General features: G+C 37.2%; 1 protein-coding gene across 1 annotated transcript in view; it reads left to right on the top strand.

Annotated features, from left to right (window-relative positions):
• The window catches only part of LOC106876666 (polycystin-1), a 115,438-nt gene that overhangs the window by 88,150 nt on the left and 7,614 nt on the right, over positions 1-19,674 (top strand). The window contains exons 26-33 of the mRNA XM_089348331.1: positions 2,039-2,212; positions 2,815-2,975; positions 4,589-5,519; positions 7,425-7,611; positions 10,939-11,165; positions 17,108-17,282; positions 17,845-18,263; positions 18,372-18,531. Of these exons, the coding sequence (XP_089204457.1) occupies positions 2,039-2,212; positions 2,815-2,975; positions 4,589-5,519; positions 7,425-7,611; positions 10,939-11,165; positions 17,108-17,282; positions 17,845-18,263; positions 18,372-18,531 (2,434 nt within the window). The remainder of the gene's footprint in view (positions 1-2,038; positions 2,213-2,814; positions 2,976-4,588; positions 5,520-7,424; positions 7,612-10,938; positions 11,166-17,107; positions 17,283-17,844; positions 18,264-18,371; positions 18,532-19,674) is intronic.

Raw genomic sequence — 19,674 nt, 5'->3', positions numbered from 1 at the left:
AATCACAAAGCATTAGACAACTCTGCAGCATAGGAGAGACGCCAAAGGCAAAGCTCTGTACAGTTGAACACAAATCAACATGTAACCAAACTGTCCAAATTATAACAATACGTGACCCTGTGTCTGTCTATATATATATATATATATATATATATATACGCACACACACACACACACCACACACACGTGAAACTCACTCGCCCCCATTCACACATGCATACTTACACACTAACACATACATACACCAGCTTGCGCACCTCCTCTTCTTGAGATCACCATGAATTATCTCCCCTTCATTCAGCCTCTATTCTTTCCAGTCATTTGCCATGTTGGACCACTGAACTCAACACGTTTTTTTTTTTTTTAAATTCTCTCTCTCTATTTATTTCTTTTTAGCCCTTTCTATCGAAGAGCGTAGGCTCGAAACGTAAAAGATTTTTCCATTTTCCCGGGCGTCAAACTAATACACTTGCTTGTTGTTCCTACACTTGTCTTCGTCTTTGTTTTACTATAAATTTGAACTACACACACACACACACACACACACACATACACAAGATTTCACAGACTCCAGATTGATCGGCATAAGAGACTTTATAGGCGCTTTCTTTACATCAGATGAATTCTTAGTGTTGCCATGAGCTTAAACTAGGTGCATAGAATCAAAGTCGACCAAACTGCATCCGATAATTTGGACTCAATGATTAGTGTTCATAACCCTTCCGGATCGAAGATATAGCGGATAACTACCCCCTCAAACTCCTCTTTTGCTGGGAGGTTGTTTGCAACATACCAACTCTTTTCCGGTACATATGGTGACTCTTCCGACTATCTATTTTATAACTACAACTGTAGGATGTCTCGAGCCTACCCTTTAAATTGGAAATGTGATGAAAAATGTGATTTACAAATGCACTGTAAAAAACGTCATAACATCTTGAAATATTATATTGGTTCCACAGTCGGTTTTGTAAAAGAACAGAATATCTAAAATTCCGACTTTTATTTACCTCGTTGGCCGAATATATCTTCAAATTCACTTCGAAAGGGGTGAAGCTTAAAATCCAGTTGTCTATTATTGATTCTGCCCCTCCCCTCTCTATCTCGTGACATGACTGTGTATTTATATTTGTGTATCGAAAGTGAAAGAGGGGCAATCACAAGATTGGTAATATCGCTGCAGTTGATATTCATTTCCAACTTGTATCAGGTGAGGTATGTAGAAATATAGGTATTCAGCTATAACGTGTTGCCAATCAGCCTAATGCTCATTTTTATACTGTGTAGGATATTTATTTGTTTAGTACAGCACTCCTATACATGAGAACAGTATACTAATGTAAGACATTTGATCTATGAAGGTAGTCAACAATCGATCATAGCTAGTAAAATTTAAGAGAACAGCTCTGCATTAGATCAGGTTCTATGGAAACGATATTGCTGCTCATGAGGAATGGAGAACTCAGGCAAATGAAGGAAGTGGTAGCTTTCTGCTTCTGTCACTTTTGAGATGCTGGAAGTGAGTGTGGTGGGTTAGTAACTAATAATAACAGATAGGTTACCTTTTGTTATAATAGGACACAGACGAATATCCATAGCTTGGGTCAGAACTCTACATAATTAGAAAGAAAAAGCAGGAAAATAATTGGAATGTTTTCTGAAGCTAAGAATTATTTCTGTTTGTGGGTAACGAGAGTGATGCTGTCAGTATTTGTTGCCTTGTTGGATTGAAGTAATTTTTCCCCCTATTATTTGGTCATGATTCCAAAATTCTTGATTGATTCTTCATATTTTTTAACAATTCTCTTGTAAATGGTTACATGAGCAATTAAAAGTACAAAAGTTGCCGCAAATAATTTTCACTTTTCCTCAATTTACATTTTATCAATCTATAATTCAATCACTACAATTCCTTTAGCGAGTTTACCCAGTTGATTTCATTAAAAATATAAAATTAAGGTCTCTACTATAGTTCCATAAAATTTTATGAACTAATTTGTAAATCTTATGCATTTTGTTCCTTTTTCTCTTTTGACAGTGGGGAGTAGTCCCTTTGAAGAGCAACAAGGCAAAGGATTGCTATTTTTACACGATAACCGTATTTACAGGAGTGCGCAAAGGAGCGGGCACACTATCCCGCATCGGTTTTGTACTTACTGGAGAGCTTGGTGACACGGGTATCAGACAGCTGGTGGACGAGAAGGAGTCAAAAGTAAGAAGAAGCAAGATTTCTCCAACAATCTGTCGATGCTTTTATATAAATCATGCCAGACAATATATAAGATAATTTATTATGTGTGCCTTCTTGCAGCTAAGGTTATTTTACAACGAATGTTATTTCAGGTTTTGCATTTAGCCTAAAGTATCTTCAAATCAAGACTACATATGTTTTTGTCTTGTTAATAACGCAACCTTTGTTGAAATAGCAAACTGCTAATATCGCAAATGTATATTCATTTATATTCCCTAGTTTAACAAGCACGTTGGTAAGATATATTAACGTTAATATCTCCATCCCAGTAGTCTCGAAACCGGAGTTGTAGTAATGATCCTCTTTTTACATTAGTTGGATAGAAAAACAATTGTTTGGAGAATAAATAATCTACCCAGTTTTCCTTCTACTCTAGTAACCTTTGCCTTAAACTAATATAATTTTACCTGAACACTCATTATATATATTTCCTTTTTTTAGGATGTTACTTTTCTTTATTTAATTCTGTATTTTCACCTCCGCCAAGGAAGGAGGTTATGTTTTTACTTAATTCTGTTTTCTTTTTTAAATTAATTTTGTTTTTTTTTAATGTTAATTTATAGGTCTTTAGTCGCGGTAGCATCAATCCATACTTGCTAGGAGTACCAAAATCTCTTGGTCCATTAACCTATCTTCGAATTTGGCATGATGCTTCGGGAAAAGGAGAACATGAAAGTTGGTACCTTCGGAAGGTTCACGTTAAGGATTTACAGTCATCTAAAACGTAAAATCAAAATTCATCCATAACATTTCACTTGCCTTCATTAATTAATTTATTTAATTGTAAACAGTGGTCTCCTTATTCAATTTATCACACCTTTTAGCTGAAGGTAACTAATTTGCTTTACCATGCTGTTTCATAAAGATGATAAAATGTCGTGTAATGATTGAGAGAAGTCATAACTCATCACCGAGGTATGCTCATGGCCAGACTACCTAAGTGTAAATAAGTAAATAAATATATATAGCTCTCTGTTATAAACAGTAGGAATGCAATATAATTAACAAGTATAGTTTGTTAATTTGTTGTGCTTAGTTCAAGTTTTTATATGAACCTGGACGCGGTAACGGAGCTACTCTAGTTTTATCGATCAGCTTTGCCTTTTGATCCGATTTTTGGTTTTGATTATTGACCACTGGCTGGGATAAAACAATCCATCCCGCGGTAGTTTACTAAGCTCAAGTAAAGAATCCCTGTTCCCAATTCATGAGAGATAATCAGTGGTAATTGGAAAATTTCTCATGCGGAGGGGAAAATCATATTCAAAGATCTTCCTCACTCTAGCAGCATTATTTGTTTTCTCTGTCTCTTTATCATATTTTTTAATAAATTACATGTACCGAAAGCATATTCGGTATTCAAATGCTTATTCTAGTTTTCAAGGTATGAAATGAATCAACGGCAGCTACTTCTCACCAGTATGAAATGCCATTCTATCGCAAAATTTTACCTGTAGAAAAATTTGAACTCAGAACTTATATCGGCAGTGTGATCTATAGCAGCATTAACTGCAAATCCGAAGTTCTAAAAAGACTTGGGCGTGCGGGTGCAATTGTGGACTCACTGGCCAAGGCTGTTTGGTGCTGCCGATATCTGAGCAGGAGGAAAAGTTCGAGTCTTTAGGTTTCTGGTACCAGCTGTCTTGCTCTATAGTTACGATATTTGCCACTGTCCGGAGCTTTCAAGAGCCGCCTGAACTCCTTTGATACCAAGACGCTTCACTGGATTAAGAGTTACCATTGGTCAGATTTCTCTTCCACCGTGGTCATCAATTTAAACTGTTTGGTCGATTTTCCATGTTGGATCCTGCGTACCGTTTCCTCTTCTCTGAGGATCTGGTTGAGGTGACGGCTTGTGTTGGTCAGCCACATACCTCATGGTCATTACAGATGAAGAAGTATTTCACGGAGATGGGAAAGAACTTACTGGTACACTGTTCGGAGGAGAGTTGCCCAGGACGATCCGAGCAAATACCGATAAAATAGTGGCTGCAACGAATCGCAGCAATGGGGAATGTCCCCTTACCCAACCAGACTGTAAATTATCGAAACACTCCCAATTTTATAGCACTGAACTCGATCTCCTCTTGTGCCGACTTACAAGGCCTTTGAGGATGTAGCATTCATTGACTGATACGACCAATCAATCATATCGTTGTCAGACTTGTCTATGATGGTACTTCCAGCTGCGATTTTCTCTCAGTGAGAAATAGACAGGATATTATATCTATATTATATAGTAACGATATCATATCTGTATTGTAAGTTCATTCTTTGAAGTTTTGTACATGAAGCTGTTGCCGTTGATTTTAATGTTATTTACTTTTATTTTGCCAGATGTGTTTTCCTTTGTAATCGTTGGTTGGCTGTGGAATATGACGATGGTTTAATCGAGCGTGTTTTACCAGTGGCCGCCCCTCAAGATATTAAAACTTTCCAAAATTTGTTCTTCTCCAAAACTCACAAGAGTTTCTCCGATGACCATCTTTGGTTGTCTGTTTTCATGCGTCCAACTCACAGTAATTTCACACGTGTACAGCGAATTTCTTCGATACTTTCCGTGGTACTAATGACCATGCTTGCCAATGCAGTGTTTTACAAAAGTGGTTCAGAAGCTACAAAAAGAAAATATGAGTTCACCATAGTAGGATCGGCATCTATCAATTTACAGGCCTTATATATCAGTTTCATAAGCTGTTTGATTGTACTTCCAGTTAACATTGCTGTAGACCAGCTATTCAGGAAAAGTAGGCCCAAAACCAATTTAGTTAGCAGCATCTGGGGAAAGCAACTTGAACAGACGAAACAGCAACCGAACATCAACCAGTTAAATAGTCCGAATATTTTAACTGAGAAAGCTAATAGTAGCTTAAATGTCAAAATGGCCGACCAGTTAAGAGCTACTTCAGCATTATATTCCAGGACACCCACAATTCTGTGTGAAGACAATCAAGCACAATTTCAAGCTCTATCGCCGGTTTTTCCAATGCTATCACACTTTTCAAACTGTGAGATTGGTTCTATAAGGGAAACTTATAACATCAGTAAAGAAACAATGTCTTCGAAGAAACAGTCAAAGTGTTCGAAAGACAGCCTACCTCATGGTTGTATCTACATCGGCTGGCTGCTGGTTTTTGCCAATATCGGAACATCAGCATTTTTAACGTTTTCCTATAGCATGGAATGGGGTAAAGAAAAGTCCAACGCCTGGTTGACATCTATGTTCATGTCGCTGGGAGAGAGTATCACAGTCATACAGCCAACTAAGGTAAGTGTGTGTGTGTGTGTCTTTACATTCCATATCATTCATAACTCATTGCTGGTTAAGTCCAATTGCTTCAACAAAAACAACAGCAACTACTAAATAATAATGATCCTTTCTACTTATTGGACTCAAACATCGAAGGAGGTGATTAGTCGGTTACATCGACCCCAGTGCTTGACTGGTATTTAATTCATTGAGCCCGAAAGGATGAAATGCAAAGTCGACCTCGGAGTAATTTGAACCCAGAAGGTAAAAAGGGACAAAATGCCGCTAAGCATTTTTAGCGTGCTAAATATTCTGCCAGCTCGCCGCCTTACTACTACTACTACTACTACTACTACTACTACTACTACTACTACTAATAATAATAATAATAATAATAATAATAATAATAAGAAGAAGAAGAAGAAGAAGAAGAAGAAGAAGAAGAAGAAGAAGAAGAAGAAGAAGAGAGATACCAGTACTTAACTGGTGCTTTATTTTATCGAACCCCGTAACGAAAAACTGTTAAGTTGACCTCGGTTGGATATGAGCTTTGAACGTAAAGAGTCAGAAGAAACGCTACTGACCATTTTTTCCAATGCATTAATAATTCTTTTAAATGTTGGCACGTGATCAGCAGTTTTGTGGGAAGGAAGCAAGCCGGTTACATTGAGCCCGGTACCCAACTGATACTTATTTCATCTGTCCCAAAAGATGAACGGTACGATCGACCTCGGCGGAATTTCAACTCAGAATGTAATGAGCCAGAAGAAATGCTGCTCAACATTTTACCCAACGCGCTAACACTTTCATCAGCTCGCCACTTTCCAACACACTAATAATAATCTTTCTACTATAGGCTCAAGGCCTGAAATTTTGGGGGAACAGCTAGTCAGTTTCGTCGACCCCAGTGCTCAACTGGTGCTTGTTTTATTAACCCTGAAAGGATGAAAGGCAAAGTCTACTTCAGCGACATTTGAACTTAGGACGTAAAGACGGGCGAAATACCGCTAAGCATTTTACCTAACGATTCTGCCTGCTCGCCTCCTTACAACGCACTAAGAAAGGCAACAGCAAGTTCTTTTATGTCTCAAGAATGATAGATGAGGAAATATTACAAGAGAAAGTTAGAAAATCGGTACGGGTTTACGCGGGTTTCGTTATGAGAGAACAGCTGTGAAAAGCAATAGAACGATTAAAGGAAATAAAATGAAACGTCCCAATATGGCGAGAGCAATTTGGGACCAAAGAACCCTCGCAAATTCCCATTTACTATTACTGTCGAGAACAAATACCGTCTCCGGCCTATATTTCCTGACTTGAAGGCTCCTATTAAGAATATGCTCGTCCCGCAAAGCCAGACTCATCTTTCTCACTCACATCTTCACTACTTAAATATGTGTCCACCCGAGTGTGTATGTGTGTGTGTGTGTGTGTGTGTGTGTGTGTGTGTGTGTGTGTGTGTGTGTATGTGTGTGTATGTGTGTGTAGTAAAGAATACATTTAAATGATTTGGCCGACATTGTATGCATAGATGTGAGCAACTTGTTTCTACATATAATATTTCCGTCGACTCATTAACAGTGATTTGTTTCAATGCAGTACTATACTACACCATTTATGCTTTACTGCATATGTGCCTGTCTGTCTGTGTGTATATACACATGTCATCTAGTAGAGGAATATGACCCCCACTGACAAATTATCATATCGTAGATATTAAACACAATGACTCAACAGTACATACATTCATACATACGCACGTAAGTATATACATACATACATACAAGCATACGTACGTACGTATGTACTTACTGAACTGTCACTCATTCTTTCATTTCCTGCTCTTCTAAAAGAATAAAAGAATTACAATATATTTTACAATGAATAACACTATTTTTGCTAAACTTATTGGTTTCCTTATAGATTGTTATTCTGTCTTTGATTACTTCGTTGCTGTTGAAAAAACCTGAAGAAGAAAACTACGAGGAAAAGAAAGGACAGGAACGTCTTGGTGGTGCCAAAAGCCCTGTTGGTAACGACCAAATTGGAGTTCACATCATCACAGATCTCCACAACGATGAGGAATTAGTAGATTATCAACCGGAGAAAGGTATGTATAGAAAGTTTCACGTTTGATCACGAACATTTCCATTCAGAACACCAATTGATACATTAAATAGTTCTATGTGCAGGTGAAGCCTAGTGGCCTAGTGGTTAAAATGTTTGGCTCGCGATCATTTGGTGGTGGTTTCAATTCTGAAACTGATCGGCGTGTAGTGTCATTGGGTTTGATCAAAGTATCTCTTTCACGTTACTCCAGTCTACAAAGCTGTAAATGAATACAATATTGTGTATGTGTATTCGAAAAATAATTAGCATATCCACCTTATATTGGACGAGTTGTCTGTATCGCTTTTTAACTACTATTAACGTTCAAAAATACCATCCCATGTTGACGACACGTGCTCATTAAGCACTAACTATTTCGGGTGATGAAATAATCTTTTGCACCGGTGGATGGTACTACCGTATCACATGATTTCACTGTTTTTGAGAATCATCAGCGGCAGCTCAGCCTCGCACCGAATGTCAGAACAAAAATTTAGTCTGACCGATATAACATAATGATGGCTAAACAGCCAGTAGTGTCGCAAAAAGCCGGCGGGCTACGAATAAATTAGCTATTAGCGACAGCTGCAGCAATTAATTGTAACGGATAGTAATACGCTAATTATTATTGGATGTTTTGTCTAGATCGCCTTTCAACTGCTACTAACGTTCTGAGATACGGCTTTTTGCGACACCACTAGCTGTTTGACCATTATTATATTATATCGCTTCCACTGATTTTCGTTCTGGCATTCGGTGCGAGGTTGAGTTGCCACTGGTGATCCTCACAAACGGTGGAACCAAGTGGTACAGTAGTAACGTCCACCGGTGCAGATGATTATTTCGTCAACCGATATAGTCAGTGCTTAATGATCACGCGTGCCGTCAACATAAGATGTTATAGCTGTAGACTTTAATAGCAGCTCAAAGCCGATCTAGACAACGCACCCAATTTGAGTTGGATATGCTAATTATTACCCGTAACAAATATCGTTGTTGTTGCTAGTAGCTAATTTATACACATTTTCATTTTTCATACATATACACACGCATTATCCTCTTTTAATGTCCATGTTCTATATGTATGTGTGTGCGTGTGTGGGAGGGGGATACGTGTGTGCGTGCGTATGTGTGTAGTGTGTATATATATATGTGTATGAGTATATATAATATATGTGTATGAGTATATATAATATATATATTTATATATATATATATATATATATATATATGTGTGTGTGTGTGTGTGTGTGTGTGTGTGTGTGTGTGTGGCTCGTGTGTTTTCTCGTCTACGTTTGTTTGCAATGTCCTGTACCCAGATATGCACCTATACATACAGGTGGATGTCGGTATGCACATACCTGTACGTATATATGCATATACTCATTCACTATTTGTTTATATATATATATATATATATATATATATATATATATATATATATATATATATATAGGTAAATATTTATATATACAAACATATATACACACACACACACATATATATATATATATATATATATTCAAATAGGATTTAGAAGCAGCGCTTATCCTGTGAATATTATCGAACACACATACTCAATGCTTGTTCACATATGTGTGTGTGTGTGTGTGTCTGTGTGTGTGTGTGTGTTTGTGTGTGTGTGTGCGTGTTTGTGTGTGTGCGCGCGCGTGTGCGTGTGTGCACGCGCACGCGCGCGATTTGGCAGTGTTTTTAGACGTGCAGTATTTATTCAGGCGCCTTGCCATCTAAGTTCAAATTCCGCTATAATGTTAGAGCATTCTGTAGATGTGCCACATAGGTAGTCTTCCTTCTCTGTCAAAGTGTCTCTGATTTCACTGTACCTCTTGTGCATCCATACTTTACATTGATTACACGTTTTAGAATTCTTACTTACTCTTTTTCTGCATATCAACCATGCCAAATTTGCAAATGGCAGTAGAGTTCTGTCTTTTACGTCTCGATTATAAGCTTTGCTTCTAGCTTGAATCTTCGACAGATTCGTTTCTGAGAACCAAGTCGCCTACATCAACAGTTCCCACTGACAGGCGTGGGAAATTCTGTATGTCGACGACCTTGAGAACTATAATGAACAGGACAAGCTGAGAGATCTTTCAATTTCCGTACCTTCTTTCTCCAGATTATTTTGCGTCTTTTGTTCTGCCTAACTCTTTCTCTCAAGTCAGTTATTACTAATTTATGTTAAGTGTTACATTCTTCCCTGCGAAAAGACTTAGTATATTCCACCATCTATCATCTTGTTTCCCTGGTGAAAATAAAGTCTATCCAGCTTGTGTGTTCACTTGATTGGTCGATGACCATTTTCCTGAAGTTCGTGTGGCAGTTGGTTAGGTCTTTTGCCTCATAGAAATCCAAGATGCTTCATCCTTCCTCATTCCTCTTACCATACACATAGCCTCCGTGTACCTCCAAAGTAGACATCATGGTACTAATGAGAATGACCCTTAAAATCACCAATTGTGATAACAAGGTCACTGTTATTTCTTATTGAGTTGGTCGACAATAGGGCCTCATAGAGACGGTTCTTTTGTTCACTTGTCGGTCCCAATTGTGGAGCTCAAAAAGCGGAACTGTTGCTGTCGTATTACTTATGACTAGCCCAAATTTAGTAATTCTGTCATATACTCTCACTATCTCAATTACTTTATTCATTCCACTGTCAAATACTGTATTTCAATTACTTCATCCACTACTCTGCCTGCTCCCCACACTCCTTACGTAGTTACCTACCGAAAGATATTTTGTACCTGTGTTCTTTGTTCCTGATGAATCCAATTGAGGCACCATCTTACCGTTTGTATACAGCACACATCCGTTCGCCTCCGCTCTATCATCTCTGACATCTGACCTACTCTTTATTATATCATCAATGATGATGGCGGCCCTAAATTTTCGTACTTGACAAGAAGAAGTAGGTCCTCACTGAACTAACCTCTAGTGGCTGAGTATTCCACAAACCTGTGTAAATTCAATATAGTCAAAAATAGGCCATTGAATTACAGGTACAGTAGTTTGTCCGACTACTCAAATTCACCCACAATTGTTGGGTTAACTCGAATCTTTGATAAAAGCACTTGTCCATGATGCTGTGTTGTTGGATCGAAAGTTCATGATTGCAAAGTGAATTTTTTAATCATTACATGTTTATTAATTTATTAAAATGCTTATTATTTTATTAAAATAAGTTGGCAATATTTATTTCCACTACCGGCATTGCAAGATTAGTTAGCTAGTTAGTGATTAAAACTAACTTTGGAAGAAAAATGTTAAACTTTTATTCATCTTCGCATTCTCATTCTATTTTCAGAGTCGATAAATGCGACACCAATTTATACTCCAAATAAAGAGGTACTGAAAAAACTACGCCAGAGTCGACTAAAGGACATAAAAATGAAACAGCTAATTAAAGACATGTGTTTTTACCTAACCTATTTGGTCCTCCTAATTATTTTGGCAAGCAACAACCGAGATCCGCGTTCGTACATTATCAAAGACACATTGCTGAATGTTCTTCAAGCGAAACACTTACCGAAGGTGTGAAACTACTGTAGTTTATTTTACATATTGATTTATTTATTGACGAAGCATTCCATGGGAGGCGCAATGGTCCAGTGGTTAGGGTAGCAGACTTGCGGTCGGAGGATCGCGGTTTCGATTCCCAGACCGGGCATTGTGTGCGTTTATGGAACGAAAACATCTAAAACTCCACGAGTCTCTGACAGGGGATGGTGGCGACCCCTGTTGTACTCTTTCACTCACTCTTTCTTCCTGTTTTTTGAGTAACGCTGCAATGGACTGGCGTCCCCTCCAGTTGGGGGGAACACATACGCCATAGAAACCGGCAAACCGGGCCCATGAGCTTGGCTAGGCTTTAAAAGGGGCGCATAAATAAATAAAAGCATTCCATGGATGAATTAGATATATCATTGATTAAATACTAATACTGCTTTTTTTTTTTTTCATGCAAGAATGCTGAAAAATTTTAATAACTCTGGTGTGATTTGAACACAAAAAGAGATGCATTTCTTATCACTCTACCTAGTTCCGCTTACCCCATCTGAAATTATTTTTCAAATTAATTTTTTTTCACAAGACTCTTATTTTTTTATAGTGGGGAATTAGAGTAACCGATCAAATTAGTTCAGGATTGTTCGACATGTGAAATGGCGTTGCTTAATTTTTTTCTTCTTTTTTGTTTTTGTGAACAATAGGGTTAGTAGAATACTGTTTTTATCTCCAGCTTCATGCTGTTTTAAACAGATGAAAAATATGTTTACCTTTTAGAAAAAGATGACAGTCCAGCCTTTTGCGAATAACTTTCCAAAATGAGCTAGAACTTTATCTTTTAATAACATATATGTAAGTTAAGTAAAATAAAATATTCTTCCTAAAGACACAATAAAACACCTACATTGAATCTAATAGCCTAACACTTAGCTACTTCGCCTCTTAACGGTCACTAATGTGGCTAGTAATTGTAGTAAGTAATAACAGTTTAAGCCTTTTACTGCAGAAATCAGATATAACCCTTAAAATTTCATTACCGTTAACTGCAGAAAACAGTTTTATATACCAAAGTACTTTTGTTGAGGTTTGTCATATTTGCAACTACTTTTTTTGATGAAATCTGTCAAGTTTATCGAGCAACGTAACTTCCAGAAAATACTTAGTCTTTTTTTTCTTCTTTTTTTTTCCCCCATTTTTTTTTTTTCTTTTTGTAAACATTTAACATCATTACAGGAATAACCATGAAATTTAATTTCGCAGTTAAAGGGTTAATACAATGTGATGCTTTCATTGACAAATGACATTTAAAACCTTGATTGTCATTTATACTGCTTATTCGTCTAACAACTGCTGTAAATACTCATTTCTACGAGGGTTCCAGTTGATCCGATCAACGAAACAGCCTGCTCGTGAAATTAACGTGCAAGTGGCTGAGCACTCCATAGACACGTGTACCCTTAACTGAGTTCTCGAGGATATTCAGCGTGACACAGTGTGACAAGGCTGACCCTTTGAATTACAGGCACAATAGAAACAGGAAGTAAGAGCGAGAGAAAGTTATAGTGAAAGAGTACATCAGGGTTCGCCACCATCCCCTGCCGGAGCCTTGTGGAAGTTAGGTGTTTTCGCTCAATAAACACTCACAACGCCCGGTCTGGGAATCGGAACCTCGATCCTATGACCGCGAGTCCGCTGCCCTAACCACTGGGCCATTGCGCCTCCACACTCATTTCCAATATAGACACAAAACCACACCTTTAACAAGAGAATATGGCAGAATAAATTGACTCGGTGGGATATGAACGCAGAACATAAAGGACTGAAACTATTTATCGAAAAGTAATTTATCAGAAATTCTGACGACTCTGCTAACTCACTTCCCTTACTGAGCATTAAAAAGTGATAGTACATAAACCAATGAGATATCTCAGAGGATTGCTGGAGAGGACTAAATGACCAACTTTGGCGTACATTGTAGAGTCTTTTCCGCCATCAGATCATTCCTAACGAGATGTTTGAAAGTTATTGTCAACAGACTGTCTTTTGACATTTTTGAAACGAATATAGACGCACCCGCTGAACCTATGATCTTCCCGCAGTTTATCAGTGATTTACTTGATATATGCATATATCTGTCAGCTGTCGCATTACCTGACGTGACATTTAATTAGGAAGCTTTAAGTTGCACATTGAATATGCAGTGTACGATTATTGTGTGTGTGTGTGTGTGCGCGCGCGCGCGCATATATATATATATATATATATATATATATATATATATATATATATATGTATATATATATATATATACTCTTTCTTCTTTAGCCCTCAAATCCTGATTGAGCTATAGAAGCGCCCTGTCGCTCAGCTCTCATCAGGTATGGTCATAATAGTTTTCTTCCTGAACTAGAGACATAGCAAAGAAGAAGAAGAAGAAGAAGAAGAAGAAGAAGAAGAAGAAGAAGGAGGAGGAGGAGGAGGAGGAGGAGGAGAAGAAGAAGACGAAGAAGGAGGAGGAGGAGAAGAAGAAGAGGAAGAAGAAGGAGGAGGAGAAGACGAAGGAGGAGGAGAAGAAGAAGAAGAAGAAGGAGGAGGAGAAGACGAAGAAGGAGGAGGAGAAAAAGAAGAAGAAAACGAAGAAGGAGGAGGAGGAGAAGAAGAAGAAGAAAAGAAGAAGAAAATGAAGAAGAAGAAAAAGAAGAGAAGAAGAAGAAGAAGAAGAAGAATCTACTTAAGTGATAGATGAGTAGTTTATTTATCGTCCCAGGAAGGGTGTAAGACAACGTTGGCCTTGACAAAATTTGAACTCCGAGACCACAGACTAGAACGAATATCGCAAGGTATTCTGTCCGACGATCCAACGACCTATCAGTTCACTTCTGTGTGTGTGTGTGTGTGTGTGTGTGTGTGTGTGTGTGTGTGTGTGTGTGTGTGAAGGAGAGACAGACAGACAAACAGTTAGAGAAAAAAATGAGGGTACAAAAAGGAATCATTATCCTCTTCCATTTTTGCTATTGGCGGGAAAATTCGTTGCACACGCATTACGTGACATTACTTCCATCACTTCATCTCTGTGCAGGTTTGGACTTGAAACGTCATTCATATCGTCACTGTTATTACGTTAAATGCGACCTGTTTGCTTTCGAGTTTCTTCAAAGAAGAGCAATATCCAGTGATCCGTTTTAAGAAAAGTTAAAAGTGTATCAAAGGTCAAAATCCATCGAAGGCTTTCAGCAGAATATGGGGACTCTGTTTTGTTGCTACAGGCTCTCTACACAAGAACTGAAAAATTCAAAAGTAGTTGCACAAGTGTCGCACATCAAAACGCTGTACACACGAACACATCCTACACTGATGACGACATTGGACGAGCCCAATGTTATCATCACATTAGACGAGTCCAATGTGATATGGATCTGTTTGAACTCAGAGCCAAGGAGCTGGAACTGATATGGCAAAGTATTCTCACTCTGTAGCAACTCTGCCACTTCACCTCATATAAACGTTTATGTATGTATGTATGTATGTATGTATGTATGCATGCATGTATGTATGTATGTATGTATGTATATAAGTGTGTATGTATGTATGTCATTATTCAGTTTTATTTCAAGATTTCTTGCCTATAGAGAAAGGTCCAAGGCTCCTTCATTGGAATTTCAACACCAACAACAGGTTAATTTTGTATGTATGTATGTATGTATGTATGTATGTATGTATGTATGTATGTGGGTATGAGTGTGAGTGTGCACGCGCACTCGTGTACGAGGATGAGTCTGACTATTGATGACGTAGCAAATGATATACAAATTAGTTGTGATTTCACCTATGAAATCATTCACAATAAACTCGGCTTTAGTAAAGTTTGTGCAAGATGATTTCCAAAACAACGTACAGAACTGCACAAACAAAATTGTTTCATTATCTCAATCGCTTTTGGATGCTGTGGCAACGAAGGGACACGTTAGAAGAAGCAGCTATTGGTGACGACTTTCATAAGTGCCCTGGGCAAAATAAATGATGACAAATTTGCGCGCTCGCATGTGTTTGTGTGTGTGTGTGTGCGCGCGCGTAAAGAGAGAGAAAAAGGGTTAGGGTCTTATGGAAGAGACTAAGGGCTGGCTCTCTTATGATCGATGTAATTAACATTCCTTTTGAACGTTTGTAAGTCAACATCAAAGACTATTATGGCAACAATAAGAATGACAGTGAGAAGAGGCAATGCTATGTCTTTGAGTGAACTTATACCAATCAGTGGCCCTTTTCCGGATGTTGTCTGGGATGTCTATATGTGCTGCAACTGCACCGCTCCAGATGTGAGAGAAACATTCCGAAGTGGATCTCACTTAAGCTTTTAGAAGGTCAATAATTGTTGGGGATGAAGTATTTTCTCACATTTATGATGTAGCTCTTACTATGTTAAAGACATGATTTCGCCAGGAGAGGTCTTCAGTTATAAGCAGACTCAGCGGTCAGGGCGATTTTGAGGGTTATATTGAGACGGTAGTCATGACTAGAGAAAATATGAAGCATTTGTATTTTCTTGTTGAAAGCAACAACACTGGTTAATGCCATTGAAAGGAGCTTTCGATATATATATATATATATATATATATATATATTAACATTGGTTAATTCCATTGAAGGACGCTTTCGATATATATATATATATATATATATATATATATATATATATATATATATATATATGCATATATACATATATATATGCATACATAAATACACACACACACACATATATATATATAAGAGCACGTGGTATTAACCGTGCTGTTATATAATATCCGGTTATTTAATATCCAGTACGAAACCGACTGGTAAGATCGGTTGAAATGACTATATAATACTGTATACTTTGATTCATATATATATAAATGGGGGGGGGGGTATGTATATATGTGTGTGTGTGTATGTATGTATAGTTTAAAAAAAGGAAAGAAAATGGAGATAAGGATGTTAATTATTTATTATCAACAAATTGGTCACCTTCGATTCGTACAGCTGTTTCAATTAATACTCAATAATTTAATTACAAATTTGTACATTAAATTAACATTTATGTGACATGAGCATAATTTCATCAGAGGAAAAAAAAAGATGTACCTTCAGATGTTATATGCGAACTTGTAGTGACAGCTTATAGTAGACAACTGTTATATGTTCAATGTCCGGAGTTTTATCCACGCATGCGCAGGGACTAGTTCCGGAAGGAATACAGGAAGAGTCTCATGCGCATGCGTAGAGTTCGACACCCAGCTTTGGCGCCTTTTCTCAGTCTCTTCGTTGACTGATCTCCGTCGAGCCAAGACGTCCAACAGAGTTCTCTCACATGTCAGCACCAGAGCTTCACAAATAACCACAGAAATCATTCAGAAGGCGTCTCAGTAACCGAGGGCGATGAGCTACCGAATTCCCTCCAAGCATGAACTGAATTCCACTGAAAATAAATATTGTTATGTTGTTCAGAAACTGCGTTCCGTTGTTTCTTCTAGAAATTTAATGTACGGAAGCGGTGTACACCTAATGGTGTATAACCACTTCCCTACAAACTTATCAGCTGAAATGAATTGACAAGTCCACATATAACATCTCAAGGTACATCTTTTTTCTTTCTCTGGTGAAATTATGCTCACATCACATAAATGCAAATTTAATGTACAAATTTGTAATTAGTTTATTGAGTATTAATTGAAACGACTGTAAGAAGCGAAGATGAACAATTTGTTGATAATAAGTAATTGTTGACTTCTTTATCTTCATTTTCTTTCCTTCTTTTTACTATATGCTTAATATATACCTATTGTTTTAAGAGAATTTCATTCCCCAACAATGCTAGGTATTGAACTTGTATTTCCTTGGATGCAACCATCCCTTCACGAGGTTAACATATCCTCTAATTAAATATATATGAATATATATAAATATATATACATCACCATTAATTTCAGGTCATTCGATATGCTCAGTTCTGGAAATGGACCAAAGAAGTGGTTGTACCACAGACCTATACATCAACTTTGGCGAACGGTAAGAATGCTACTCCGCAAGACTTCCAAATGCTATCCTGTGGATCAGGATACCGTGTGGGACCAGTGCGTTTGAGACAGCTGCGTGTTCGTGCAGGTAGGATTCTAAATTTTACCAAATTTTTTTAAATCTTGAAAGAGCTAATAGTGATGGAATCGATATGGTATCGGACATTGATCGAGGCGTGTGTAATTCATCCAGTATGATCATATCAGCGGTACTGTGTTGTACTCATGGTCAACGGGACATTTAACCACAAGAATTTCGATCTTCCTAGCTGTATGTAAGTAGCATTGTCAAGTACAAATTGTTGCTATAAACAATAGCAAATTCAACTCGCCCTGTAAGAATTTAGAATACAGCGAGAGACAAACTTTAATACTTCGGAGTATTTAGTTGGACATTGTACACATTCTACCAGTTCAGTCAGCTTATTTTACATTTTGATTTCCATTTACTAGAAATTTTAACAGGTCAACTTAATCGGGTTTTATTTAAAATGTTAGTTTTTAGTGATTATACATTGAATTTAATCGGCTACGATACAAACTTTTGATATGATTGAAATTGGTGTAATATGATTAAATAATGTAACATATTCTACTGTATTTAGACACCAACCGTTCATTTAATATTAACTGTTTTTCTATTTATTTAGGAAAATGTCATGCTCTCTCAAAATTCCATACTACCAGAGAAAATTGTAATCAGGATTATTCATTTCACACCGAAGATACGACAAATTATACTACAAGCTGGAAGGAATTACAACATGGAGACAATCCTATAAAATTGCCATTAAATTCCGGTTGGCGATATCGACACTATACTGAAATTGGAGGAATTCCCATTGTAGGAGAAAAGGCTGTCTATAGTAGTAATGGTTATTGTAAAGATCTGACTGGAAGTCCAAGTAGAGCCATGGCAGCACTTGATGAACTGATAAAGTTACGCTGGCTTGATGAAAATACAAGAGCGATATTTGTCGAATTCACTCTGTACAATCCCAATATCAACATGTTTACTACAGTCACTGTGATGTTTGAAACTCCGACCTTGGGTGGAATGGCGTCTAACGTGATTATAAACACTTTTCGATTATATCCGTATACTGGCAATTACGGTATTTTCATTTTGATTGTCGAAATTATTTGTATCATTTTCATTATTATTTTCATCGAGCAGAAAATCCAGACGGTTCGACGATTGCAAATGAAGTGTTTCAGTGATTTCTGGAACATCCTTCAGATACTCAACTTGTGTTTCTCTATCATCGCAGCAACCACGTATGTGATGCGCCATCTATTCACCATTTCGGCTATAAATACCGTAAAGAAATTAAGAGGTATGTCGTCGTTTCTATTTTATTTTTTGTCACTAACATATTGTCGAAAAGATGTACACCGATGTGTGGGGGGGGGGGGGGAGAAAGGAGAGAAAAAGAACAACTAGTTTACTTAAACCATACCATATACAATTGGATATATGTCATCTTGATGGGTTGTAAATCTGAGACATAGACATGCATGCATATACATTTCAACCATATAACCAGCCTTGGCCAATGTGAACCAGTGTATTGTAGATACAAGTAACAATGGAGTGTGACAGTTACTATTTCCCAATCAGTTACTCGATATAGATAATTTGTGTGTATTCGAATTACAGTCTGCTGTGGTGAAACTGGACACTCAAGATTAAGCTCTTGGTGTACGACTTGAGAATGTCATTTGATTTACAAGGTTTTTAAGCTTTCTCCTCTACACTCTGATTACACTAATCACCAATATCAGATGCATTTAGACATTCATGATCCGTAATTAATGCCGGTTACTTGTGACTTGAGAATTTAGGTACAGTAAAATGAAGAGAAACACCTTCTCTTAAACAGTCTTATTCTTCATTTCATAGGTCGATATTAATATGTAATTCCAGCCATATATTCCTGAGAGTAACACAATTCGCGTCGCACCCTCCTTTATCCCTATAAACCATCAAATGCAAAACTTTTTCCATTGAGCATACTTTGTTTTTTGTTTTTTATTTGATGTCACTGTCTTCTCTTGCATAAGTGTATGCATAAATTTTCTTCTGAAAGACATTATCCAGACACTCTTATTGTTGCAATGTATTTATATTTCTGACCAAAAAGATTTGGCCTTGCTACCATTTTGGTGAAACTGTTTCCTCGGTACTACTTTCCAGAGTGCTGAAAAATTCTTTCCGATTTGCAGAAATAGATCTGTTATTCTAATTGTGTTTGATAACTTAACACATCTCTTGACTTAGCGACTTACAGTCAACCGATATAATCAACATACTCTGTGCAGCTGGAAACAATTTTACCTTTATTTTTTTTTTATTACTACTTTATCCTAATTCTCTCTCAGAATCCCAGCACAATAATTTTCAAATCATCTCTCAAATCATCATTATAATTATCTATATTACTGCAATTGTGGTTCTTATAATGTATTATCATTATTAT

The sequence above is a fragment of the Octopus bimaculoides genome, chromosome 3 (assembly GCF_046866305.1).
Source record: "Octopus bimaculoides isolate indiv1 chromosome 3, ASM4686630v1, whole genome shotgun sequence".
NCBI classification, from domain to species: domain Eukaryota; kingdom Metazoa; phylum Mollusca; class Cephalopoda; order Octopoda; family Octopodidae; genus Octopus; species Octopus bimaculoides.
This window is presented reverse-complemented; position numbering and strand designations above follow the sequence as displayed.